The 27,234-nt window shown below is 39.4% G+C and overlaps 3 protein-coding genes across 4 annotated transcripts in view; 1 reads left to right on the top strand and 2 right to left on the bottom strand.

Annotated features, from left to right (window-relative positions):
• Nucleotides 1-1,932: 1,932 nt before the first annotated feature.
• LOC107815375 (pentatricopeptide repeat-containing protein At1g79490, mitochondrial-like) lies at nucleotides 1,933-4,747 on the bottom strand. The gene has a single exon (XM_016640944.2). The coding sequence runs from the start codon at nucleotides 4,563-4,565 to the stop codon at nucleotides 2,187-2,189; it is 2,379 nt and encodes a 792-aa protein (XP_016496430.2). The 5' UTR covers nucleotides 4,566-4,747; the 3' UTR covers nucleotides 1,933-2,186.
• A 534-nt stretch (nucleotides 4,748-5,281) lies between these two features.
• Nucleotides 5,282-5,596, top strand: LOC142164774 (uncharacterized). Its single transcript, XM_075223343.1, has one exon. It carries the CDS (start codon nucleotides 5,282-5,284, stop codon nucleotides 5,594-5,596), a length of 315 nt encoding a protein of 104 aa, XP_075079444.1.
• Nucleotides 5,597-9,195: 3,599 nt separating this feature from the next.
• LOC107815374 (protein FORGETTER 1) overlaps nucleotides 9,196-27,234 on the bottom strand; it is a 55,493-nt gene continuing 37,454 nt past the window's right edge. Inside the window, exons 18-32 of one of the 2 annotated variants that reach the window (XM_075256700.1) lie at nucleotides 24,468-24,565; nucleotides 24,257-24,392; nucleotides 23,927-24,033; nucleotides 23,596-23,691; nucleotides 23,412-23,499; nucleotides 23,185-23,305; nucleotides 16,100-16,211; nucleotides 15,902-16,025; nucleotides 15,759-15,836; nucleotides 15,549-15,667; nucleotides 13,839-13,892; nucleotides 13,603-13,705; nucleotides 12,508-12,636; nucleotides 10,375-10,486; nucleotides 9,196-9,576 (exon numbers count right to left, since the gene is read on the bottom strand). In XM_075256700.1, coding sequence (XP_075112801.1) covers nucleotides 9,545-9,576; nucleotides 10,375-10,486; nucleotides 12,508-12,636; nucleotides 13,603-13,705; nucleotides 13,839-13,892; nucleotides 15,549-15,667; nucleotides 15,759-15,836; nucleotides 15,902-16,025; nucleotides 16,100-16,211; nucleotides 23,185-23,305; nucleotides 23,412-23,499; nucleotides 23,596-23,691; nucleotides 23,927-24,033; nucleotides 24,257-24,392; nucleotides 24,468-24,565 — 1,509 coding nt within the window. In that variant the 3' untranslated portion in view covers nucleotides 9,196-9,544. Of the gene's footprint in view, nucleotides 9,577-10,374; nucleotides 10,487-12,507; nucleotides 12,637-13,602; nucleotides 13,706-13,838; nucleotides 13,893-15,533; nucleotides 15,668-15,758; nucleotides 15,837-15,901; nucleotides 16,026-16,099; nucleotides 16,212-23,184; nucleotides 23,306-23,411; nucleotides 23,500-23,595; nucleotides 23,692-23,926; nucleotides 24,034-24,256; nucleotides 24,393-24,467; nucleotides 24,566-27,234 lie in introns of both variants that reach the window. The other variant, XM_075256697.1, reaches the window with a different exon arrangement.

The raw sequence follows: 27,234 nt of genomic DNA on the forward strand, positions 1-27,234 counted from the left end.
CATTATAATAATTATTTTTATGTATAAAATATTTTTAAATTTGTATACATGTAATGTTGGGTTGGTTTGGTTTCGGTTCGACTTTTTTTAGATAAAACCAAACCAATTATAGTCGGATTTTTTTTTTCTAACACCAAATCATAGTCGGATTTTTTTTCTCGATTTGACTCGGATTATCGGTTTGGTGCGGTTTGTCGGTTTCCTTTGTACACCCCTAGTGAATAGCTGTTATATAGAGATGGTGTGAGGAAAACTTGGCTTAACATATGTAAAAAAAATACTATAAGTCGCTATAGTTAGCAATTTAAAATATTCAAAAGTATTTGCAAAAAATGGTTAAAACCGTATTTGACCCTTCAAATAGTAAGTACGTTACATAAAGTGGAACAGATGGAGTACAAACAAAGGAGTCCGAAACTTGGGAAAATAGGGAGTGAAGGGCAAAAATCTTGTCCGAGTAAAGTGCCTGGCACCATGCCCGAGCAATTAGAGTGTCTACCTTACATGGAATATGGTTCCAGAGCATATTTAGATAGTTGTTAAAACATCACTCCCAACGTACGTGAAAATAAGTTATTGTGATTGCTTGAGAGAAATCACAGTAAGTATAGTGCTCACGATCAACAAAGAACAAATTGACAAAATAATAGGTAACATGGCAAGAAGGATTTCGGCAACCGAGGAAATCATAACTCTAGACCTCCTTAATCTTGTCTTCAACTCTTTGCTTAATTAGTTGATAACTTACTGCATTTCCATTATTTGCAATTAGTTAGTTTAACCAAACAAAAATCATTATTTGAATATTTTGGAGAATTGATTTGCTTAAATTCTTGTGATATATTAAGTTGTGATTGAGAGTTAATTCCTTGTGGGATTCGACTCCGAACTCTTAAACCGAATTATAATCTGCAACGACCGTTAGATAGTTGGGCATGGTTAGTGTTAGACCTTCGTCAAACACCGAGTGTGATGATCTATGATGAAGCCAAAAAGTGAATATAATCAGAGCAGCACATTTTCACAAGTTCCCACCTTTTCAAAAGTTCAACATAGGCATGTCTTGCTTGGTTATATTCATCTGTCTTTTCCTTGCAAGAATGGCAACACCAATCTGCAGAAACTGACTCTGTAACAGGTGGAATTAAACATGTCAGGATGTACAAGTTAGCTACAACAGGAACACTGGAGCAATTTTTTCCTCTCCTACGTAAGAAGATCAATCCAAAAGAACCAAATAACACACCAAGGGAAATAGGAGATCCAAGATTCAGGGACTAGTACCTCCTCTGAATTACAAATATCACAGATCTGAAATTCATCGTCATCGGACTCAGTAGATTCAAATTTGGAATCAGCTGTACTTGATAAAAAAAGATTCAGCAGCGAGAAAAATGCCTAGAGCAAATTATATGAAACATCATGGGCCCATCCCGTTTAGAATTAAGTGGGCCGGGCCGAGTCGGGATACGGGACGGCCCGTCCCGTTGGACAGCCATAGCTCCCGCTATGCGCGGGGTCTGGCGAAGGGCCGAACCACAAGGTCTATTGTACACAGCCTTACCCTGCATTTTTGCAAGAGGCTGTTTCCACGGCTTGACCTCGTGACCTCCACATGGCAGCAACTTTACCGGTTACGCCAAGGCTCCCCTTCATATGAAACATCATGTATTTTCTGAAATGGTTGTCTTGCGCACACCTCAGCTTATCTTGACATTCTTTTTTCCAGTAATGGTGGTCTCCAGGCCAGCTTATGCACACATCAGCTTTGACATTCTTTTCATTTACACTCTGAAATCAGACTAGGAAGGAACTCACCTGTATTAGCTTTGATTCTACTGTTTGATGAGAGTACTGAACTTTTGGCAAAAGGCATTCAGCATCGGTTGATGAGTAAACAGATTTACCAGTTAAATCAGGTGGAGGAAGTTAGGAATAAACACTACCATTAAGTTTCAGGTTAAGAATAAAAGGTACACGCATCTGTACACATATCCAGGCATGTATTTTGTATGCAAGAAACTATATATCCTTTATAACCGATTCAGATCTAATTTCAATCCACCCAAACACATTAGCATCTTGATACATAGAAATAGTATCTTCTGCACGTCTTTGAGCACCAGAACAAGTGAAACCAAATCTCTAGTATGAACTATATAAGCCATTTTACACGTAGGAAATAACTATATTGCTTTTCCAGCGACAAGAGGCTTAGGAGGGGACAACGACCTAATTTCAGGTGCAGATGTTGGAAAAAGTATGTTGAGTTTATGCATTAAAATGTCAGCCCTTGATGGAATCTCATTCAAAAGAAATTGCTGAACAATTGGTTTCTTAAACCACTCCAAGACAGCATCTCCTGGAGCCCTCAAAACAACCTTACTGACCTCGAAGGGTGATTCCACCGAGCTTAACATCTGTGCCACCACAATTTTCAAAGTTGGTCCAGTGACCAACTTGATCCTCCTAGGGACAACACCATAATACAACATCCGTTTCCTAAACCTATGAAGCGTATGTACCACTGCCACGAGAGCTGCTCCCACCGACAAGTTTCTAACATCAAGGGACCATGCAATATGTTGATCAAATACTATAGCCTTGGGGAAAAGCTTGTTTTCATAGGCAACTTTCCATACACAACGAGCACGATTTATTTGTCCCATGAGGACAAGATAGTTAAGGAGAACATTAACAAAGTACCTAGAAGCTCCTTCTTCTAGCTCATAATCAATGCCTTGGAAGAATTCCCTCACAAAAGATAAAACTGGCTGTTTCCTCTGCTCTGGCCCAGTAAAGAGCCCACACATGAAAGTGTGAGCCTTATGTTTCGTAGCACTCAAGATCGACATTAAATGCCTCTCATCGTTCTCATCTTGGCATCTTACTAAATGGGCAAGAATTGAAGTGTAAAGAATGAGGTCAACCTTGGCAGCAGAGTTCACGTATGTTTCAAGGAGAGGTTTGGCTGAGTCGTACAATCCGCTCTTCATGCACGATTCAAAGAGCTGCCGTATTATGAAATTATTCGTCCTGATTCCTGATGAACCCATAAATCGTAGCCACCTTAAAGCAAGATCAACAGAACCGTCTTTAATGTAAACCATTAGAACATCACTAGCATTCACATCAACTGAATATCCCATGGCCTTCATTTCCAGTAAAATCTTTGCAGAAACATCCAAAAGCTTCTTTTTGGCAAGAAGAGTTAGCAAGGCCGTATAAGTACTCAATCCTGGTCTCAGACCTGCATTAGTCATCGAGTTATAAAGCTTCATAGCCGCATCTACATGACCGGAAGCAGCATGCATCTCCAGCAGAGAAGAATAGGTGGAAGGAGTGGGCAAAAATCCCGCCTTTTCCATATCCAAGAAGACAGACATTGCAATATCAAGCTTTCCAGATTTTGCATGAGACTCAACAATCATGGTGTATAGCCCATAGTTAGGTCTAAACCCTGCTTTCTTCATTTCATCCCACAGCCTTAGAGCAGTCTCTAATTTTCCAGCCTTCACAAAAGACTCAATCAAGGATACGAACATAGTAGCAGATGGTCTGAGCCCGAAGCCCTGCATTTCAGTATATACCTTCATTGATGTGTCCAACCTCCCGGCTTTACCCATTGAATCAACGAGGGAGGCAAAGATACCAAAACCTGGACGAAAGTTATTCACCTTCATCTGCTGGAAGAGTTTGAATGCTGCATCAAGGCGTCCTGACTTTGCGAGGTTTGGGATCATTAACTCATAACTCGATGCATCTAAAGAGCACCCAGCTTTTTCCATACTCTCATATATCTCAAATGCCTTATATGGCAACCCGTTGTTTAGGAACACGGTGATAAGGGAGTTATAGGTCTGGGTATCAACTATGCAACCAGACTCTTGAATTTTCTTAAAACAGCAGAATGCCACCTCAAATTTCTCTGCCTTGGCTAGGTATTGGATAACTCGATTATACGCATTAAACAGAGATGCCCCATTTTCGCCAGAATCAAGGACCATATCATCAAAAACCGATTGAATTCCATCAAAATCTCTGCTTTGGTTCAATTTATCGAACAGGGTAATGTAGCAAGCATCATTTGGCTTATACCAAGGTTGTCTCTTTGCCCACCGAAATAAACTTAACGAAGCATCACTATCTTCCATAACTTTCAACGCTTGCATAATGTGAGTCATATTTGGTATAAACTGAAGCTTATCCAATTGAGTCTCCATATCAGGGCCCCACCTCCACCTCTTCACAATCTCAACAAGCTTTGCCACTGCTGAAGCATTCAAAATAGGCTTCTTCAACCCACCCACCATTACATGATCATCAACCCCTGGCTCAACAGACCTTATTCCTTTCCCTGAGTAAATAACACTCCCTGATTCATCCAGATATTCTACATCTTCAGTCCATTCAGAACAGTAATATCTCGAAAAGTAAGGAGCTTTAGCATTGAAATTAGTAGTATTCTGATTTGCAGAAAGAAATCGATGATTATTCCGAGAAATGTCGACTAATTTGCGGGTATGTTTCAGGTTTCTATAAAAGAGAAGGCTGCAAAAAATCATGGTGCAACCATTTATTTAGATCGGAGGTAGAGAGAGCGAGAGAGATGAACTGAAATTTATTCGGCGCCGGAGATCAAGCTTTTGCTTTTTGGTGTTTATTATTGGGTTCTTCTTCCCAATTTACGCAGAGAGACTGAAAGAGATGAGCTTTCCTAAACCCTAAACCCACGTAAAAGTCGGGTCTCTTCAGTAGCTACGTGCACAGATAGCCGTTTTTAAGGTGATTTGCAGGAATGACCATTATAAGGAGCTGGTCTTTAAATAATAGCCTCGTTTTTTAATATCTTTAAAAAGTAGCCTCGGATCCAAATATGCACTCAGCAACAGCGCGATGGTGCGAGTTGGTTGGATTTTAATTTTTATTCATAGGGATCTTAGAGAGTCTGTGGTAGAGGTTAGGCGGGTGAATGATAGACTAATGACTATTAAGCTGGTGGTTGGTGAGTGTACTCTTGGTGATGGACGTCAGTATTATGATAAGGAGGAAGAAAAAGTTTGTACGAGGACATCCGAGTATCAGGTGGGGTGCCTTGATTAAGGATAAAACTCAAGAGTTGGAAGGGGGGTTATCGGCTATGGGAGCCTGGAGGAGTAGTGGAGACGCGAGCATTATGTGATCGACGACGGCGAATTGTATAAATAAGGCGGCAAAAGAGGTATTAGGGGTCTCGCCGAGCTACTCTAGAGGTCACAAAGGCGACTGGTAGTGGAATGAAATGGTCCAAGGTAAAGTGGAAGCGAAGAAGGCGGCGTACCTGAAGCTAGTAGGGAGCACTAGCGAGGAGGAGAGGAGAGAGAACAGTGAGAGGTATAAGGTAGCTTGGAAGGAGGCGAAGCTGGCGGTTTCGGAGGCTAAGAATGCGGCTTTTGCTTATCTGTACGAGGATCTGGGGATCAAAAACGGGGAGAAAAAGTTATTCCGGCTGGCCAAGGCGAGAGAGAGGAAGGCTAGGGATCTGGATCAAGTGAGGTGCATTAAACACGTGGACGGTAGAGTTTTGATGGAGGATGATCAGATTAAGCAGAGATGACAGACCGACTTTCATAAATTTCTGAATGAAAAAAGGGATCGGGATATTGTGCTAGGTGAATAGGGGCATTTCGAGAGTCACTGTGACTTTAGGTGTTGTAGGCGCATCAAGGTTGGGGAGCTCGTGGAGGCTATGTGTAAGATGGGTAGGGGAAGAGCTACCGGGGAAGATGAAATTCCCGTAGAATTTTGGAGGTTTGTAGGTAGAGCAGGCTTGGAGTGGGACTGGGTTGTTTAATGTTATTTTCAAGACGAAGAGGATGCCGGAAGAGTGGAGGTGGAGTACGGTTGTTCCGTTGTACAAGAACAAAGGTGATATCCAGAGTTGTAACAACTATAAGGGTACCAAATTACTGAGTCATACCATGAAAGTTTATGAGAATGTAGTTGAAGTGAGGGTGAGGAGGACGATATCTATTTCAGATAACCAGTTCGGGTTCATGCCGGGGTGTTCTACCACGAAAGTTATCCACCTTATTAGGAGGTTGGTGGAACAATTCAAGAATAAGAAGAAGGATTTGCACATGGTGTTTATTGATCTGGAGAAAGCCTATGACAAGGTTCATAGAGAGGTTCTATGAAGGTGCCTGGAGGCAAAAAGTGTGTCGGTTGCTTATATTAGGGTAATTAAGGACACGTATGATGGAGCTAAGACTCGGGTTAGGACAATAGGAGGAGACTCGGAGCATTTCCCGGTTGTTATGGGTTACACCAAGGGTCTGCGCTCAGCCCATTCCTTTTTGCCCTAATGGATGCACTGACACATCATGTTCAAGGGGAGGTGTTATTGTGTATGTTATTTGCTGATGACATAGTGTTGATTGATGAGACGTGAGACGGCGTCAACGAGAGGCTGGAGGTTTGGAGACATACCCCTAAGTCTAAGGGTTTCAAGTTGAACAGGACTAAGACGGAGTACCAAGAGTGCAAGTTCAGCATCGAGCTGACGTAAGCAGGGTTGGACGTGAGGCTTGATTCACAAGTCATCCCCAAGAAGGGCAGTTTCAAGTACCTTGGGTCGGTTATTCAGGGGAATGAGGAGATCGACGAGGATGTCACACACCATATAGAGGTTATAGGGGTTGGGTGGATGAAGTGGAGGTTAGTGTCTGGAGTCCGGTGTAACAAGAAAGTGCCTCCGATTCTCAAAGGTAAATTTTATACATAGACCAGCCATGTTGTATGGTGCTGAGTGCTGGCCAGTTAAGAACTCACATATCCAGAAGATGAAAGTAGCTAAAATGAGGATGTTGAGGTGGATGTGCGGGCACACTAAGATGGATAAGATTAGGAATGAAGATATTCAGAAGAAGGTGGGTATCGCCCCCATGGATGACAAGCTGCAGGAAGCAAGGCTCAAATAGTTCGGGCAGGTTCAGAGAAGAAGCCCAGATGCGCCGGTGAGGAGGTGTGAGCTTCTGGCTTTGGTGGGCGTGAGGAGAGGTAGATGACGGCCTAAGAAGTATTAGGGAGAGGTGATCAGGCAGGACATGACGAGACTTCAGATTACCGAAGACATGGCCTTAGACAGGAAGTTGTGGAGATCGAGCATTAAGGTTGTAGGTTAGGAGTTAGTTGAGAATATATCTACGATGCTCCAGAGTGAGGCTAGTCTGTTAGGACTTGGTCTTAGACTGTTAGTGGTTAATGTTGAGTTCACATGACTCTTTCGTTCCTCTTAGTTGTTATGCTTTATCTACTGGTTATTGTTTTGCTTTTCACTTATTTTCTGGTTCTGGTGATGCTGTTCTTTGTTCTATGGTTTCTATTGATGATACTGATATATTGCCTCTTTTCGTTTTCTTTTTGTCTTCTTAAGCCGAGAGTTTTTCGGAAATAGCCTCTCTACTCCCTCGGGGAAGGGGTAAGGTCCGCGTACACACTATCCCCCAAACCCATTAATAGGATTTCACTGGGTCATAGTTGTTGTTGTCGTCATCGTAATGTTTTGATAAATTGGTAAAACTTTATGCTACATTCAATACAGCTATCATGTTAGATAACTCACAAACTCTACCAGGTTATCATAATTATAAGTTTTCACTCAAAGTGAAATAATTGGTGGGATTTCGTGTTGTATGCAATCTAGTCATAATTACAAGTTTTCACTCAAAGTGAAATCATTGGTGGGATTTCGTGTTGTATGCAATCTAACTATTATGTTGGATAACTCATAAACTCTACCTAATTGGTATGACTGTGTGTGGTATTCACTAAACTCTAGTAGATTGGCATGAGTTTGTGTTATCTACATTCCCCGTATCATCAAATTCTTCGTCAAAGTCTACATGACTATCATAATTTACATGTATCGTTCAACTAAATGTTCTCGATTTGCAATTTAATTAGGATTAAACAACCACAAATCTACCACACAAGCAATCCCTAATAACCAATTTCATCGAATAATACCAAATCAAGAAGGCTCATTTTATCTTCTTCAACACTTTCCAAGCATAAATTATTAATATTCAAGTGATTTTAACAATAATCAATGATTAACTTTTACTGTTTACCCCTAAACTGGAATTTCAAACTTCTAAAATTGATAAACTATGATGTTCTTGACGAAGAAGAATAATACATCACATATAAAACTAAAAAGGCCTATTTTCACAACCAAGTAAAAAACAGGAACAATATTTAAAGACCATTCTCTTAGGAGGACAACCGGTGCAAACTGTTATCTAGAGAATAGTAAATTTATAGTTATTTAAAGTTTAGCTGCCTCAGAATCAAATTTCAAATCTCGAATCTGAAAGCTTCAACCACATGTTTGAAATTTGAGACTGTCTGAGGTTTGCCATTCTTTCATCTCTCCAAGAAGAGCAACAGCTGTTCAAAAGCTGATTTGCCCCAAGTAGAAATAATTTATGCCGTCACAAAGACCAAAAAGATGCTAATCAGTACAACCTTGGAAAATCGCTCTTAAGTTGGAGTATGCCCAACCAAAACGTTCTGTTCAATATGTTACCCATCTTCCGTCTCCTATCTTTACATTGGTATTAAAAATTTCACCCCGGCTGCCAAAGATGCGAAACAAATAGGAGTAAAGGGATTCACTGTTGGCACTTCGCGCTATTTACGGTTAAGATGAGTAGATAGTCCAACAATGTTAAGTATTCAGGATTCATTTGGATAAGTTTTACTAAACGATTCATAAAGAAAATGATCAGAGTGAAACGCAAAATCTGCCATATGAAAGCAAGCAGGAGATTTACGTCGCGACAGTGACGACCTGCTCGACAAATGGCTTTCTCATCACCTGACTGCCAGAGGGACCAAGAATCCTGCGATCAATCACCAGACATGACACCTGGAGAAACACAAATTTGAACATAATCATATCCAAATGGCCAAATATCCACCGAAGGACATGTTTTCCGGGCATAGCCAACATGCTCAAGGGATAAGCTTCCAAATACTGACAATGCATCTATTGCTGAATCAGGCTCTTGTTTTCTGCGCCAAGGAAAAAACTTCAATGACGTTTAATTCCATAATAAAATATTTGGTCAATCTAACTAGAGCACATGGTCGGCTTCTAGTTGTCAACAAGTCAGTACTCAAATTGCATCATTTAGCTGGTCCTTTGGCTGACACAGATGAACTGAGAGGAAACTGTATTGAATTCTAACACTCTGTATATTTTGAAGGTTAGATACAAAACTGTGGCAGAATTTCCAGCAACCCCAAAATTGCCCTATGATTTAAATGATTTAATTTACAAGGAATGGATATTCCAAAAAAATTATGCAAAAGAATTATGACAGCGATGCGAGGGTGCCCCAATCTCATTCCCTGGACCTTGTAACAAAGACTGCTTTTCTACCACCATACAATGCGCTTCATTCTGAAAGCGTACAATGACAACTCCATCTTGCTAGGCCATTCCATCAACTTTTGAAATCATCTATACTTGGCACAAAAAACCTTAATTGCTCTTCTCTCATTCGTCAACATCTTGGACCCATGCCAAATCTGCTATCAAAATTTCAGCACAAATCATATTTAACCAATAAAAGGCACGTCATTTACAAATTATCGAGTCAACCAAACAAGTGAAGAATAATGGATTCCACTGAATCAATCACACTAACTGGAAAGATGTCTCATGCTATGGAATTCTGAATTACAAACTAAATCACAAGACGTGGCACCTGGGAGTCTAGCAACCATTTTGAGACCCACTTCATTTCTGTGTTCATATAGAACTCTCTTAGATTTTCTACCCTAGAGACAAACATGTACAAAAGATGGTCCCAACAAGACATTAATTTGATTTGCAATGCACTAAGATAAAATGAGAGACTTATGATACTTCTCTTATTAAACATGAGGGCATGTCTAGAGGTGTTAAGAAATGGACCTTGGGCCTAACTCAACCCCAAAAAATAAGCTCATGAGGTGAGGATTACCCAAAACCATATAAGCCGACAAACATCCATCCCTCAACCAATATGGAAAGCAATCCCCCCCCCCCCAACAATCCCCTGCACGCCCACGCCTGCCGACTTGAACATAGATAATATACCATGGGAGCCCAACATTGGAAAACACAATAACAGGGATGGCCCTGGCTCTAATGCCATATTAACAAATGGACTTTGGGCCAAACTCAACCTCAAAAGCTAGCTAATGAGGTGAGGATAGCCCAAAACCAGAAGACAAACAACCATCCCTGCCAATATGGGACACATAACAAGAGGAATCAAACCCCCAAAGTTGGTTGCAATGCACTAGATACAATTGTGAAAGGAGAGTCAAGAGTATTATAACCTTGAAGCACTGATTCTACTGCTGCATTTGGGATAAGCAACCCTACAATTCGCTGACTGTCAGTCGTTGTCACAATCCGTACAATGCGGATTCTCCGATGGCTTTGGCGAGCCTGTATCCAACAACAATTGGGAGCCAGTAAACGAGTGAGGATGGTGCAACAACCCTTTTAGAAGAAAATTATCTCTCTCGACGCAAGAAATAAAGCACAAACGATTGTAGCAAAATCTCAGATGCAATGGCCAGAAGACTTTCTCTAGCTATGTAGAGGATTTATATACTGAGCCTGCTCACTTTAAACCTACAGTATCCCTTTTTTGTTCATCAAGTGTCAACAATGGTAGTGATATCTGGCAGTAGGAATACTGTACTTGAATTTTGATAAATCAACTCAATTAACAGGCAAATGATTTCAGAAAAGAATGGCACGATGTGCTATCTAATTCATTGGTGACTTCACTTGTGCAATCTAAATAATCATTAGTGTTACATAATGAAAAACAGAAAAAAACAGTCATGACCACCTACCTTCCTCACATATAAATGTACATGCAGAGGGAGAACAGCAAACAATCAGTACCCAGAACCTTCAGATCAGAAGATAAAACCATCTATAATGAATCAGCCAAAAAATCTGTGAAAAAGTAGGGATGCAGGCATTGTCATGTTGGTGTGGGATAGATAGAAACACTTTGCTGGTCTGGTGGACAAACACCTCTGAGTTTAGACCTCCAAGATTTATTCAATGTAGCTGTAGATCAAAAATCCACAATTGCAGACAACATAAGAACTGCATAATCGTAAGACTGAGGTAATGACTGGGGGAAATAATTTGGTTATTGAATAGGCATGAGAGATTGGGTGGAAATCCACACTCAACATGATCAGTTGACAAAAAAAGTGTTTTTCAGTGGAATCCTATTTGGTTGAATAGCAGCCAAGGAAGCATTAGTGATACTGGACAGGGTTAATAAAGTAGGCGTACACTTGTGCTAACAGATATCCCATGAGTGGTAAAAAGGAAGAGACTATAACACACTTGTTTCTTCACTGTACTATGGCTACTGAATTGTGGAATACTTTTCTTAACCTCTAAGAACTCCCCTTGATCGTGCCTATCAGTGTGGCCAGATGTTCCAAAGTGCGGCAAGGAAATCCAGTACCAAAGAAACTACAGATGTTGTTGAAAGCTGTTGCGTTTTGCTTTGGTTGGACATTATTGAAGGAGAGAAGAGAACATGCTTCAATGACATGCAACAAATTCTAGTATCCTTAAGAGAAGATGTTTGCACACGTTTTTTCTTTCCTGATCAGACACCATTGTTTTAACTAGTCTAGAAAATCTCCCAACTTTTTGAGCTCCTTGGAGCTGAAAGTGCAAGCTTTCTATGAATTATATGGACAGTAATTTTTTTGTGCGAATTATATGATTATTAAACCCCCCCCCCCCCCCCCCACACACACACCCAAAAGAATTCTACTTAGAAAACATGGGCAAACAACCGGTGAATAAGGAAGAGATAAAAGGCCTTAACTGTGAAACAAGATCTTAAAGGAAATGGACAGAAGATGTGAGGTGGTTATCAAAGATTGTGCTGTGTGTGTGGCAGGTACAGGGTTCAATATATAATTCTAATCATCGCTTATCCTTGGGATTTTTGCAGATCAAAATGAACATTTCCAATGGAAGTGTTATAGTCAGTAATATCGCAAGCTTGACATAAGCATCTTGTGCTGGTTCTGTTTGACGTTTCAGGCAATGCTCACATGACATTCTGTTTAGCAAGAGCCTTACAGTTATGGGTCAAAATATTACTTGATAGCAGCCATTTCCATTTGCTGTCCTTCTAAAGCCAACTTACGTTCCGCATGGTTTTGGATTTTGTTGGTCGTATACAGTTTTTTTAGCAAGATAATCAGTTCTCAGTATTTTGTTTCTACTTTCTTTATCTTCTGCTTTCTCCATCTCTTGATTCACTTATCAGTTATCATGAGATACTCTTATTTTTTAGCGTATTCCTCACTTATGGATTTCTCAGCTCATGTATCGCATGTGTGACACATCCAAGATATATCAGAGAATATACTGTAGGAAAACGATATTGAAAAACAAATGAAAGAAGAATATCTTACTTGCTTAGAGAGCGCCTTCTCAACAGTTCCCCACACAGGAAGTATAAGACCACCTAACACATTAACTTCTTGTAATCTTCTACCGACTGTGCAGAAACTGCCTAGCTTACATTTTGGGCCATGCATACACTGCAGGTGAAACCCAGAATGAGTTCTGAAAGAAGTGATGCTTGAAATACTCAGCAACAACAAATCCACGAATACTCCAAGGGCATTTTCATAATCCAATAAAACAAAACAAAGTTAGCTGAGCTTTTTATGGCAATAAGGTGAGTCTCCTCTCTCTACATTACTTACAACAATCAAGGCCTAATAGAAACATTTAAGGGTGATCCTCTCGTTTTTTTTCCCCATGAAGCCTAGCTAGAATCAACATTTTTGTGTTAAAAGTATAAGTTTGCCCCATCAAATTGATTTTATTTTGATTTTATTTTCTATTTACGGGCAAATAAAGGTGTACTAGAAACGCAATAAAAGGAGGGATGCAGCCTGTTCAAATCAAGGCAATACCAGCTATATACAATGGATACATACACTGAAACCTAAAAATTGTTCCAGATATATCTACATCCTGTACCTAGTACTCTCTGAAAACACAAATACAAGGTCATTTATCAAGGTTAATCTTTTATTCAGCAGTGTGCACATTGTCTTTCTTCCTCTTTTAATCACCATAGTTCAAGCAACAGTCCAGCCTTTGAGTTCTGTCATAATATTCATCAAAAGATTTTAGTCTTTTCCATATCTGAGCCCCAGGAAATACCGAATTCCGCCGAAAATCCCGCACTGGTTCTTATTTGAGAAGAGATTATGTCTAAAACGAGGATTGCAATTAATAGTTTCCAATGAATCAATTTAAACTGCTCCATTTTCCCAGGTCTTTTCTTCTATCAGATGAACTCTCCCATATCAGGCTAGTGAAAATGGAAGTTCAATGGGAATTTTATTTGCTATTAGATAACCAATTCATAAACAAGATCAGGATGCAGCAAAACACTGGAATGCTGATCCTATGACATAAAAAGATCAAGGAAGCTTCCCAAGGCACTTTTCATCAGGATATCCTGCAAGATATATGATCATAAAGAATTTTACCTGTTTCAATGAAACATCATATTCATCTTCCCATCCATGACGGGCCTTTTCTAAGGACGATAGTTTTCGGTACTTGTCTTTCAATTCTGCGAGGGGCATCTCCCTAGACATTGAGAAGTGTCAAGTAAAGCACAGCACAAGGAAGAGGAAGATGGGTTAGGGTGCAGAGCACGAAGCAGTCAATTCCTAAAAGGAAGAAGTTAACCTAAAGCCCAAAAGTCAAAAACCTTTAGTACCTAAGGGCCTCTCCAACAGTTGGACGAAATACCTTGTACATTCCTGAAGCAGAACTGAAATAATCACGAAACAGAAAGATCAAAATCACGGGCATTTGGACAAAAGGCACCTTTTTGAACAAAATCAACATTGCACTCTTTAAACTAATCAAAATTGAACATTATAAAAGAAAAAAATCCAACTACAGGAATAAGACTTAGACCATGCATGAGCCTGCATTAGTTGTGAAAGGAAGGCCAGCTAGGGGAACATCACGCTATGTCTCTTTCCAATTCATACAAAATCTTCAAATTGCTAGATGAAAGCTTGAGAATGGCACATTTTTTACTTCGAAGTTTCATGAGGTATAAATGGTGCACGTCGTCCGAAGACAATTTTGTTTTAATTGATGAAACCAGCTAAAAGTTGGAACTGTAGAGAACCCCTCTGGAGAGTAAGGGTTTTAGGAGTAGAAGTAAGACAGAATGTATACATGTACATCCTCTTGTTTAAACCAGAATGCCAATAAACATAAACATCTATCACAGTTATCGAGAATAAAGAAGTTTGGTTTATAGTCCCCTTGTTTTGTGGTACAAATCTTGTCTGTACTTCCACTGGTAGAACAGAATTCACTCCTAGAAATTTTTCTTTCACGAAGAGCTTCTTAACACACAATAACAATATCTCATGAAAGAAAGAAGGGATTCGCAGTGTGCCAGAAGATCCACTTTAGTATGACCCAATTCAGCCCAAATATACGAGAAAACTGAGCCCAAAGTTGTCTAGCCACTGAGTAAGCATATGAATCTGTAGAGTTAAAAGAGTGATGTTTTGTTTCTGATGAATTTTTTGCATATCCACCGCCCACAAGGTCTATTAGGTTAAATAATTGGATGCCATTCTTGAGAACCATATTTTCTCTAGGACCGCTACTCTTTTATATACTTGTATACTGGGGTTTTCTCCTAAAATATTCCTTCATCAAATGATAACAAGGAAATTAGATAAAATTCTGAAATGGAGGAGCCTCACAAGATTGGAAGATGCCTAACAAGTTATATAGGACAGTTGTCAGTAATGTTAAAATAGATGAATTCCGTTGAAATGAAAATGTTAAAATAGATGCACAGTCATTTAAGATTGAACAAGATTACAATGATCATACACAACAACAGATGCAAGAAGCATAAATAGATGCTAAAATGAGAAAAGATAGCATGAGATTGTCTAGTTACGACCTAAGTTGAATATGATTATCCAAGGTCTTAAAATTAGATGAGATAAACCTAAAATCACATGGAGAGAAGTTGTCACAGAAAACCTTAAGTTTCTCCTAATAAATGCATACTTAGCTAAAAATAAAACAAATGGATCTATATAAGTTCTACCAACTATTTGGGATTAAATTAGTTATCCATGTAAGGTAAGCGTGAGATATAGAAAATCCTTAAGTTGCCTTAAAGGGCAGCCATGTGCATTAAGTTTCTGCTATGCACGGGGAAATGGACTTGGATAGAGCGGAAAAGGTACAAATCACTCATAAAGCTCAGATGATTTGGGATTGGGATTGAAATGTAGTTGACTGATTGACGTAGACATAATACTTTGTGCATGCAAAAGAAATACAACCTGGTCCCTTATACCAAGTTGAATAAGGTTGACTGCACTTGCAAACCAAAATACCAATATACAGAAATAACAAAACTACTGACCAAAAATTTCCATACCCTTCAAATGCTAATAGAAAATGCCGTCTTCCCAACCATTCTCGTTTGGATTCATAGAATCCACTATTAGTTGAACTAGACTCATCCTTTTGCTTCTCTTCAAGCAACGCATATGCTGACTACAGGTGGAAAATAAAAGGTTACAAAGAAAACTTGGAAGTTAGCCAACTAACTCAAGTTTATAATGGTAATATATACATATGTATATACCTCCCAAATGAGTCCACGATCCAATGTAAAAGTAAACAATATGGTTGAAGCCCCGGACAAGTTGTCAATATGAACAGTCTGTAATAGGTTGATGTCACAACATGTTTTATATAAGAATGCAAAGACAACAGGAACAGCATAACCTTTGGCGTCCCTTGTAGTTCAACAGTGGTAGCTTTCATATCAACAATTCCAGAGTCTAAATGTCCTTCAAGGCGTGCATTCTGAACTAAAAGATCAAGAATGCTGACAAATAACTCAAAAAGCCTGAATTCAAAACAAACTTTTTGGTTACAGACATGGATAGCAAGCATCCATATTTAAATTGATAGATAATAAACCTATTTTGGATTTCAGGTGGCAATCCCAAGAGCCTGTTAAGGAAACGCCCAACATCATGCATGTCCGAATCAACTATACGGCCAGAAAGCTTTCCAGAGTCCTTTCCATTACCTTAAAGATCAGTAAAAGCAAAGAGTTGAAAAAGGGTAAGTTTGGGATGAGAGGGTGAACACTGAAATACTAGTCACCAAACCCAAACAAGTTTGACTATTTTTTTTAAGAAGGAAAACTTAACTGCCTTCAGCAATGGACAATAATTCTTCCTAGCATGTAAAGGAAACACGAACAAACACCACCGGCCACAAAGATGCATGAATGTATGCACAACCATGTATGCGGGCACAAAAATATAAAAATTCTTAAGAGTCTCTGATAAAAGCCCTCCAAGTTATAGAAAGCAACTTATAAGTGTTGAGAGTCTCCCACATCTGATGGTGAAGGGGACTTGGTCTCCTAATATGGCATGGGCAATCCTTACCTTGTAAGCTAGCTTTTGTGGTTGAGTTAGGCCCAATGTCCATTCTCTATCATGGTATCAGAACCGTACCCATCCCAATTCTTTGTTACACCAATGTTGGACCCCCATATTATATTGTCCACACTTCAGTTGGCAGGCTTGGGTGTGCAGGTTGGGAGGGCGCGGGTGTTGAGACCCTCCCACATTTGATGGGGATGGGGGACTTGGTCTACTGCTTGAGCAATCCTCACTTTCTAGCTTTCGGGGTTGAATTATGCTCAATGTCCATTTCTTTATTAATAAGTGCTCTTTTTTATCCTTAAGTCCAATACCACCTATGCAGAGAGCATGTGTGGGCTTTTATTTTTTTTGAATTGATAACTTTTGTATATATTAATAACATCAATACATTGGTTGTACTGAAAACCAGATTTACAAGTAGGTGGTAAGTAGATGTGCTGGTGTGCAACCTAGCAAGATCCTAGTATGTCTACGATTGTCAATGTATCTTCTATGTAAATCTGTTTACACCAAAAACAAAAAGAAGAATACAATTGAGTTTGATCTTCTGTACTGGGTTGCTTCTATCTTCAAAACATCTAGCATTCCTTTCCCTCCAAACTGTCCACCAGATACAAGCCGGGACAGTCCTCCATCTATCTCTGTTAGTTGCTTCAGCACCAGCTTCTTCCCAACTATAAAGAACTTCATTAATCCTGCATGGCATTGTCCATGAAATACCCCTAAGACTAATAAAGATTTTTCATAGTTGGTCTGTTATCTTGCAATGTAGAAATAAATGGCTAACAGTCTCAGCGTTACACATAGGAAACATCTTGAACACAGTGAAATTCCTCTTTTTATGAGATTATCCTGGGTTAATACAGCCTCCTTTGCTAGTAGCCAAGAGAAACATGCTACCTTATATGGAATCTTTGTTCTCCGTATATGCTTCCATCTTGAAGCCACTTTTCCTTTTCGCCAAAAAAACTTATCCCATTTCTTCAGGCCAAGTTAAGGCCACATTTTTCCTTATGACCACTAAAGTGAATCCACCCCTTCCTCTAATCCTTTAAATGCTTCCACCTCTTTGTAGAGGTCAGCTAATCTTGTTATCTTCCGGTCATTCAATTGTCTTCTAAGAGTGAGTTTCCATCCTTGATAACTCCACATATCAGCTACTGTCCTATGCTGGTTTTGTGCCAAACCAAACATATCGGGGTATCTTTCCTTTAGGCTTCCATGTCCCAACCAATTATCATTCCAGAATAATGTGTTCCTTCCGTTGTTCACTCTTATGGAGGAGTGAATCTTCATTATAGGCCAAAGTTCTCTGATGGATTTCCACACACTAACTCCATATGATGTGCTGACTTTGTTTGACACCCAGTTATTTTCCTCACCATACTTAGCTTTGATCACTTTGCTCCATAAAGTTTGAGGTTCTTGAGAATATTTCCCTAGCCATTTCATTCTAAGAACTTGCTTTGATTCTTCAAATTTCTTATTCCTAAACCACCTTGTTTTTTGGCCATTGTGAGGGTCTTCCATTTAACTAAATGGAAGACCTTTTTCTCCTTATTCCCTTGCCAGAGAAAGGATCTTCGGAGTTACTCCAGTCTCTGTATGATTCCGGCAGGAATTGGGAATAAAGACATCATGTAAGGAAGTGAGTCTAATACTGAGTTGATTAAAACTAGCCTACCCCCCATTGATAGGTATTGCGATTTCCATCTTGACAGCTTCTTATCACACTTTTCAATGACTGAATTCCAGATCTCTTTGGATTTGGATCTTGCACCAAGAGGCATCCCAAGGTATACAGTTGGTAGGGACCCTACTTCTCCTCCCATTATCTGTGTCAGTTGCTCCATGTTATTAACTTCATTAATGGGATAAATATGGCTCTTTCTCCAGTTGATGTGTAGTCCCGAAATTCCCTCAAATAAGACCAAGATGATCCTTAGAAACCTAAGTTGCTCCTCTTCAGCGTCACAGAAGACTAGAGTATCATCAGCATATTGAAGATGTGTGATCTCTAGACTGTTTGCTTCATTCCTGTGAACCTCGAAACCTTTAATCCATCCATTTACTTTGACCGTTTTAATCATGTTGTTCAGTCCTTTCATGGCTATAATGAATAGAAAGGGAGATAAAGGATCACCTTATCTTAGACCTCTGTGTGCATGGAAGAAACCTTCAGGAGATCCATTTATGTGAATGGAGAAGGTAACAGTAGATATGCAAAATTTCATCCAACTGATCCATTTCTGCCCAAAACCCATTTGTTCTAACAATTTCAGTAGAAAGCTCCAGTTGACATGATCATAAGCCTTCTCAATATCTAGTTTGCATAGGATTCCGGGTTCTTTCTTTTTGATTCTTGAATCCACAGCTTCATTAGCAATCAACACTGCATCTATTATTTGTCTTCCTTTGATGAAAGCCATTTGTTGAGCATCTACTAGTTTTCCTACCACCCTCTTAAGTCTTTCAGTCAAGACTTTTGAGAGTAGTTTGTAGAAACTCCCTATCAGACTGATTGGCCTAAAATCTCTCAATTCTTTCGCACCTGTCTTCTTTGGAATCAAGGCTATGTATGTTGCATTGAAACTTTTCTCAAACATCTCTTGGGAATGGAAGTTGTTGAAGGCCTCCATGATGTCGTGCTTCAAAATATCCCAGCACATAATGAAAAAACCCATTGTGTATCCATCTGGACCTGGGGCCTTGTCAGTTGCACAAATCTTCAGACAGCTCAGGACTTCTTGTTCCTCAAATTTACTCTATAAAGACTCCTTCTCTGATTCAGAGATCTTTGGACTGTTTTCGAAATTGACTGTCGGTCTCCACTCTCTGATTCAGAGCTCTTAATTGTTGTGTTGCCTAGAAACCTGCCAATTGACTCGACAATTTTGATTTTTGCAATCCCAGATTTCCTTTACAACTTCTGCTCCATTCTTTTAGCTTGCCTTTGAGAGTTTTTAATTTGCAAGCTAAAATATAGTCTGGTCTTCCTGAAAATTCAAAAGATGTCCACCAGTTTCTAATTCTGTCATAAAAACCTTCCACATTCAGCCATCAGTTTTCAAACTTGAAGTATGATTTAGCTTGTTCCAAGACACCACAGCATAGAGCCACTGGTGCATGGTCAGAAATCAGCCTTTGTTGGAGAGTTTGCTTGATATTTCTGAAGCTTTCCTCCCATTCTTCTGAAATGAGAAATCTATCAATTCTAGAAGCAGTTGTAGGATTATCCCCTTTGAACCAAGTATAGTAGCCTCCTTCGAGTTGAAGATCTATCAACTCCATGTCTTCTATAAAATCCGAGAATTCCACCATCTCTCTGGACCTCCTCGAGCATTCCCATTTTTCAGAAGGGTACCTTGTGACGTTAAAATCACCACAGACTACCCAAGGGCCTTCCATCAATCCCCTCACTGCGCCAATTTCTCTCCATACTGTTCTTCTTTCTATTCTGCAATTTGGAGCATACACTCCTGTTATATGACATTGAAATTCTGTAAAAGAGCCTCGAACTTGCATGTCAAAGTGTATGCACCAGTCTGTAACACCTCCCTTTTCCATACTCTGCAATCCCATAGTAACAAAATCCCCCCTCTCGTGCCGCTAGCTTCTAAACATGCATACCTCACCCATCTCCCACCCCAAATTTGATTGACTATTTCTTTGATATCCCCTCCACTTTTGTCTCCTGCATACAGATAATATCTGCCTTCCAATTCAGTACTTGACTTTTTATGATCTCCTTTTCTTCTTGTCATTTAATCCCCTTACATTCCATGAAATTAAATTGATCTTCATATTGCAATAATAGATAGATCTCTTCTCCTACTCCTTTTTCCATCACTCTTGAATTTGACATCAAAGGAGGTTAATCCTTTTAATTCCAGTGAGCCTTTGAACCTTTGTTTCTTCACCTCCATCTCTGTCTCCGCTCTTCTAACTTGTCTGCAACTGTCAATTTGCATTAGTAACTCCAATGCTTCTTCTTCATGGCCATGAAAATCTACTCCAAACATTTTCCCCAATCTGATCATATTTTGATGGACCCACAATGTCGCATCCATATCTTTATCCATTACTGGATTGTGTTGTTGTACTGATATAGGAGAAAACTCCTCGATTTCCCAATCTTGGATAGAGTTGAAGTGCTTTAGCTGTTGTTGGTGCTCCAATGCATTTTCAACTTGATCTTCCCCCATCTTTTTGTTTTTAGTATGTTCCCCTGCCTTCTGTCCCAGTATTCCTATCTCTGCTTCACCTTCTTGTTGATCGCAACTCATATGTGTTGCCTGTGGCATAATTTCAAGGTTTGCAATGGGAATTGGATCCCCTGTATTGGATTCTTTGACTTTCAAGTAAGAGGTGCACCTCAGTTCCTCAATATGAGGCGTCAGCCTAAATTCATCAGTGGCCTCACACGAGAGATCATTAAAAATGACTTGTGCAGCCAAATCAGACTCATTTGATTTCACCTCATTTTTCGCCGCATTAATGCTCATATTTGTCGGACTTAGACCTTGTGTATGTTGCACCCATGCCTTTCCCTTATTATTATTTTGCAATATGGTGCATCCCACTTGGTCGCCCATGTTTCTCTCTGCTCCAAAGCTATGTGTGTTTTCCGACGACTTCAGCTCAAATCTTGCCTGTTTTTCAGCCTAGATTGGGATGAAAAATTTGATCCATTCTCTTTCAATCCCAATCTCATTAGGAATCTTTCTGCTATCACCAACAATTTGAATTCTAGCCCACTTAAGGTGATTTTTGAGATCAGTTTCTTCTTCAGTAGCAATCCATCCTCCAGAGATCTCCTATTTCTTTGAAGATCTTTTGTGACCACAGATGTAAGGGAATCCCCATGGCTCTAATCCAGCATGTTTCCACAATTTGAGAGTTTGGAATGCATCCAGCAGTGTAGTTCCACCATTTCAGATGAAGCTTGAACTTTTTCCATCTCCAATCTCCTTGCAAAATCTGCTCAGCCATGTATCTGTTCGGAAACTCAAATAGAAACATGTTGCCAGTCATGTCATACATGTTGACTCCATATGCTTTGTTCCATGAAGCAGTACCCCATCTCCTTATGTCTGCTAAAGTGGGTCTCTCGGTGATTTCTTTCCCAAAATACCCAATAATGCATCTTTTTAGTAAACATGTGTCCTCTGCTCCTAAAGGTTCCAAAACAAAGATATCTCTATTGTTTGTACTGACATTTGCCTCTCGAAGGGTATTGTATTGCCATTTACTCTCCTTAACTGCTTTGACATAAGGATAGTTGTCCACAGTGTTTCTGGGTGGTACTGCGGTATTCATCTTGGGGGCATGATAGATGAATCTTTCTATCTTAGCTGTTATGTCTTTCCAGTATGCATTCAAAGCTAACTCTGGGATTATAACAACTGACCTCCCTTCTCCCTTTAGTGACAGAATACTCATATATCTTCCATGAGCGTTAAATTTCCTAGTGCAGAAATGTTCTATCATTTGGTTCTTATACTTCCATCTCTTCACTAAATTCTTTTGATCTGTCGAGGCTTCTTTAAGGACAAAGCAAATCCATTCCATTGTCTTTCTACCCATGGATAATCGTCTCATCATGTTGCGGCTTCTCTCCACCCATTCAAACCATATATCTTTGTTGGAGTTCCATCTGGTGATGTCGAAAGATTTGAATCCGGCGTTGAAGTATATCCTGTTGTCTCCCATATTTTACTAACCAGCTGCTCAGGTTATGACGATTATAGAGGGTGTTTGGTAGTAATCACAGTGGGTGAATACTGATTCCGAAGGAGATGTTTGGCTCCGTTGAGAAGCTCCTCGTAATGGTATTATGCAGACTTTGAGAAGAAGAAAAGAGAGTTCTGTTTTGCAGCTGAATGAAAAATGATTGAAAAATGGCCGGAAAAAAGCTTCCCGTCGCCGGAGAAAAGTAAAAGTGGTCGAAATCTAGAACTGCAAGTATGGATTGGGTAGGAAAAGGGTGCTGAAGAGGCTATCCTAAGAAAAAATTTGAAAAGTTGCCTGGAATAGTCTCAAGCGCCGGCGCGTGGTGGAGTGTTCGCCGGCGACTGGCCACGCGTGGGAGATCCGATGTCGGATCTGTTTGCAGGGGTAGGCTCGCGTCACTATTGGCTCTCCGATGGTGTTTGTATGAACTCAGAATTTCAGGTTCTCAGGCTCCTCGGGGAGTGTGCCTGAGAGCAGATTTTTCAGTACTGTTGCAGCAATTGAAGTTTTTCCATGTGTGGGCTTTTATTAATATTGAAAAACCTAAAAGAGGAAAGTACAAGTAAGGGGGCTAGACCTTACCATATTTTCCTATTGAGGGCCGAAAGAACAACATATATAGCAGGCTGGTCTAATGAGCAAGTAGCCATTAAGTTAGCATCGAATGGTTTTACAGAAGAACCTTTCCTCTTTCTTTCTTTCTTTTTTTTTTTTTTTTTTTTTTTTGCTTAAAGACGTTTTCCACAGTCAGAAGATACTTGATTGAGAGGCTGTGATGACTTTGAGAGCCCTGATAAACTTCTTATGCTAGTATTCATTTGTCTCCACTAACAATACTTTAAATTGATTCATTTAAAGAGCTAAACGTAGTACCAAGAACTGAGTCTCTTATTATTCCAACAGAAACAAGCGCAGCTTTCCCCTTCAAAATGAAATCCTGTATAGCATCTGGTTTATCAGCAGAACAACCTGGTGGTACAAGTGGCAAAGGATCCTGCAAACCATAGAATGTTGACTTTTGATTTGCACATATACATGTTAAAGTGGGAAAGGAATCGAATACAAGATAAAAATGACAGTATCAAGCAGCAGTAAGACACCTGCTCCATGATGCCTCTATACAACATCATCAGGGCCCTCTTCCCAAAGGAACTATCATAGTTATAAGCACTAAGAGATGGTCCAGCTCTGCAATATATCAAGAGCAATTGAAAAGAGCCACTGATTCACATGCATGTTGTCATAATCAGACTTGCAATATATGCTAAACAATATCGCACTCACCGTCGATCTCCTTGAGTCAATGCCCCAAGTGATTCAAGTCTCTTAGCAACCACAGATGCAAACCGCCGTTCTCCACCAAGATTAGTAAAAAGTAGCCTGTATATTGAGAAAGAGAAAAATATCACATGTGAAAGATATGATATAAGTACTTTATACAGGGAGATTGATTTTTGACAAGTATGAAAAACATATTTAGTGGCAACTTGTAAAGTCAAGGTACGCCATCATATAGTTACAATGGCAACTCGAGTTACAATGGTGACTCGTACAGTCCAGGTTTTCCATCATATAGCAGAATCATTACTCACGTATCAACAGACACGGTACCTACTTATACTCAGGTGCAGAAGCTTGATTTGAGCGATGAGTTCTTCCAAACTGCTGAATTGCCCGATCAGCACTCCAAGGTAATTCCAAAGTCAAATGAACCCTTCTTCTCTGACATAAGGGAAGAAATTCAAACAACATAATCAGAAAACAGCTACCAAAAGCAGCCATCAATTAAGGATCGGAAGATAAATATAGAAAAGAGGGTGTAGTAGGGTGTCTACTACATTCACACACACACACACACATAATACATATAGATATATATATTTAACAATCTTCATTGAAGTGGTCATGCAGTAAATGATGAAAACAAAAAAAATCAAAAAGCTACCTGGTTTAAAGCCCTTCTATCAGCTTGCAAAGAAACTCCAGCTGACCCAGCTTCAGAAATTATAGCTACCAGCTTCTTCCCATCCATGAAAAGCTGCTTCTCATGTATATTAACCATTTCCATGGATACATCCTTCCTGAAGCAAGAAAAATTTGCTCAGCTATTATGAGAAAGAAAAGATATAATCTGATTTAAAACATCGCAAACTCACGTGTTTCGTGCCTGATAGGTTACACCTTTTCCACCAGATGCCCTCACAAGCATGCCCTTTCTCCCTGTTATTTCTGCCACTTTCTCTGGGCCCCCAAGCTGCGTAAGACTTGAAATATGTAAATCTTGCTTGTAATGCCTCAAAGAGGCACTTGGGTTGGGTGCAAAGGTGGAATTTGCAAATGCATAAACCACCTAAACATTTTGAGCAGCCTACCTAATTTTTTCCATTGAATAGTGGTGTGATATGGCAAATTTAACCTGTAATGTCTCAAAAGTTGCAACTGGTGCCCAGGAAAAGGCTTATAACTACAGTAGAGAATGGATGCTTGTACAATTAGTACAATCAATTGGAATCTGACAAATAACAGGTTTGCCATTGATGATAGGCTATAATTGCGTATTTTAGTCGATTATTACATTCCAATTTACTGCACTTTAATTGAGTTTGAGTTTTAATCGCTAGTGTTTCGCACTAATTGTGTGTTTTATGCCTTGTAGGAGTGATTCCGAGCTATGTAGATGTTATGAAATGAATTCAAGTGATTTAGAGCTTTGAAGTCTGAGTAAAAGCCCAAGGAATTAAGCCGGGATTGTGTTCGGGGATCAACGGATGATAGTTAAGAACGAACGATGAATCGAGTAGGCATATTGCGCACTGTCTAGTAAAATGCACATAACTTTTCGCTCAGAACTCCATTTGGGCTCCACAATATATGGTTGGAAAGCTAACTCAAAGGGCTACAAGTTTCATGTTTTACGTTTTTCCAAATTTCCAACAAAACAGGGTGAAAAGTGCGCGGCAAGTGCTCGGCCGTGCACTGGCCGCGCATGTCAGGCAGAACACTGGTCAAAATGCACGGTCAATCCGGGGTTGATCCGCGGCCGCGCACGTGAGTCCGAGGAAAAATAGTCCAAGGCCAATTTTGTAATTTCAAAGATGACTAACCTTGACTTATATGAAGCCTAACTCGCCCAAAAAGATGAGGGACTGACTTACTTTTGACATAATTTAGACCTAAGGAGGCTAGAACACACCAGGAGCAAGGCGGAGAATTCTTCTACAAGTTTTTCACTTCCTTCTTCCTATTTTCATTATTGGTTATGAATTCTAGTATTGTAGTTATGTATACTATTATGAATAGCTAATTTGTTATCTAGCGTTATGATGGAACCTTTTGGAGGATGATTTTCGTGTTACGTTAATATAGATTTGCTGTAGTATTTTCTCTATTTGTTCAACTACGTTTTTATTGTGGTTGGGTGAAGAGCTCTCAATCAACTGTGCCTATTTAGTGTGTACTACTCGGGAGAGAGTGCACATTTAGGTAGTTATTGAACAACATCACTCCTAACGTATATGAGGGATCAATACAGAGGGTCTAAAGGTGGGATTAGGGATAACGAAACCTTGGTGCGATCCGAGTGTCGTACTTCATGTCAGGTAGAGTAATTCAGGAGAATATGTCTAGTAAATTGTGGTAGTTACTCGGGAGAGAATTACGACACTTAGAGCGCTCATGATCTGTAGAGAATACTTAGGCGAAATTATAGAAGACGTAGCGAAAAGGATTCCGACAATTGGAGAAATCATAACCCTAGACCTCCTTAATCTTGTCTCTAACCCTTAGTATCTTTAATTGTTAATTTACTATTTTAATTTGTTAGTTAATTAGTTAAACACAAGAATCTTAATATCTATAAGTTAGGAATTGTTCAAGCTTGTCTTCTTGGTAATAGTGAACAATTGTAGCTAAACCTTAGTTATATGTGGGATTCGACTCCAGACTTTTAGACCGGATTATATTTGCAGTGACCGCTTATCCTTTTTAGGACTAGAGTTGGCCGTGATCAGCCATTACGATCATTACCAGATTTTAAAAAATCGGACCACAATGGGGCACATTTCACCTAGCACGGGAGGGAACTAAACTGAGGCGTAGGACATAAGCACCATGAAGTTTTAATGTTGACACATATAAATTATTAAAATAGAATAAAATTCAATTTTTTTTATAAATTATGCATTAAATTTGGTTATAAGAATTAATATAAGTATCAGCAATATTCTAGAAAACAAAAATGGAAAATTTTTAAAGTGGAAAATGAAAAATATGTACGGTTACCCAAAAGGATTTTATTTTGTTTTCCAACAATATTTGCCTTTTGATGGTGGATTGCCCAATTTCACAATTGTTACAACACATATTTTGCTCCGTGTAATTGCTTACACTAACCAACAACTTTTAAGGACTCTTAACCCTTCCATGTGTGGAAGTGCAAGCACTAAACTACATTATCACATAGTCATGGCACCTCCTTCCTCGTGTTCCTTGTTGCATCCTTAATACTTGCCAACCATGACGCCTATATTGCTGGGATACGGGTGCAAATCTAAAGGTCGGATTCGTTATAAATTTTAAGATTCAAGGGTATGGATCTCAGTGCGAATACAAGTACAGATACGAGTGCCAGGAAATGGCTGATAAATATATATGTCAATTAGTTATTTAAGATTGTTGAAATTTAACTTATTTTAGACAACGGAACGATTCAAATCCATTATTGCTAATAAGTTAAAAGAAAAATGACTATTATATAACTATAAGTTGGTATAATTATAATTGTTTTGATAAGGAATATACAGTCAACCCTCTCTATAATAGCCTCGTTTGTTCCGATATTTTTTGGCTTTTATAGTGAATGGTTGTTATACACCTATAACAACATTTGACGTTTAAATATTTTTTGGTTGTTATAGATAAAAA

Source organism: Nicotiana tabacum, chromosome 1 (assembly GCF_000715075.1).
Source record: "Nicotiana tabacum cultivar K326 chromosome 1, ASM71507v2, whole genome shotgun sequence".
Lineage (NCBI taxonomy): Eukaryota > Viridiplantae > Streptophyta > Magnoliopsida > Solanales > Solanaceae > Nicotiana > Nicotiana tabacum.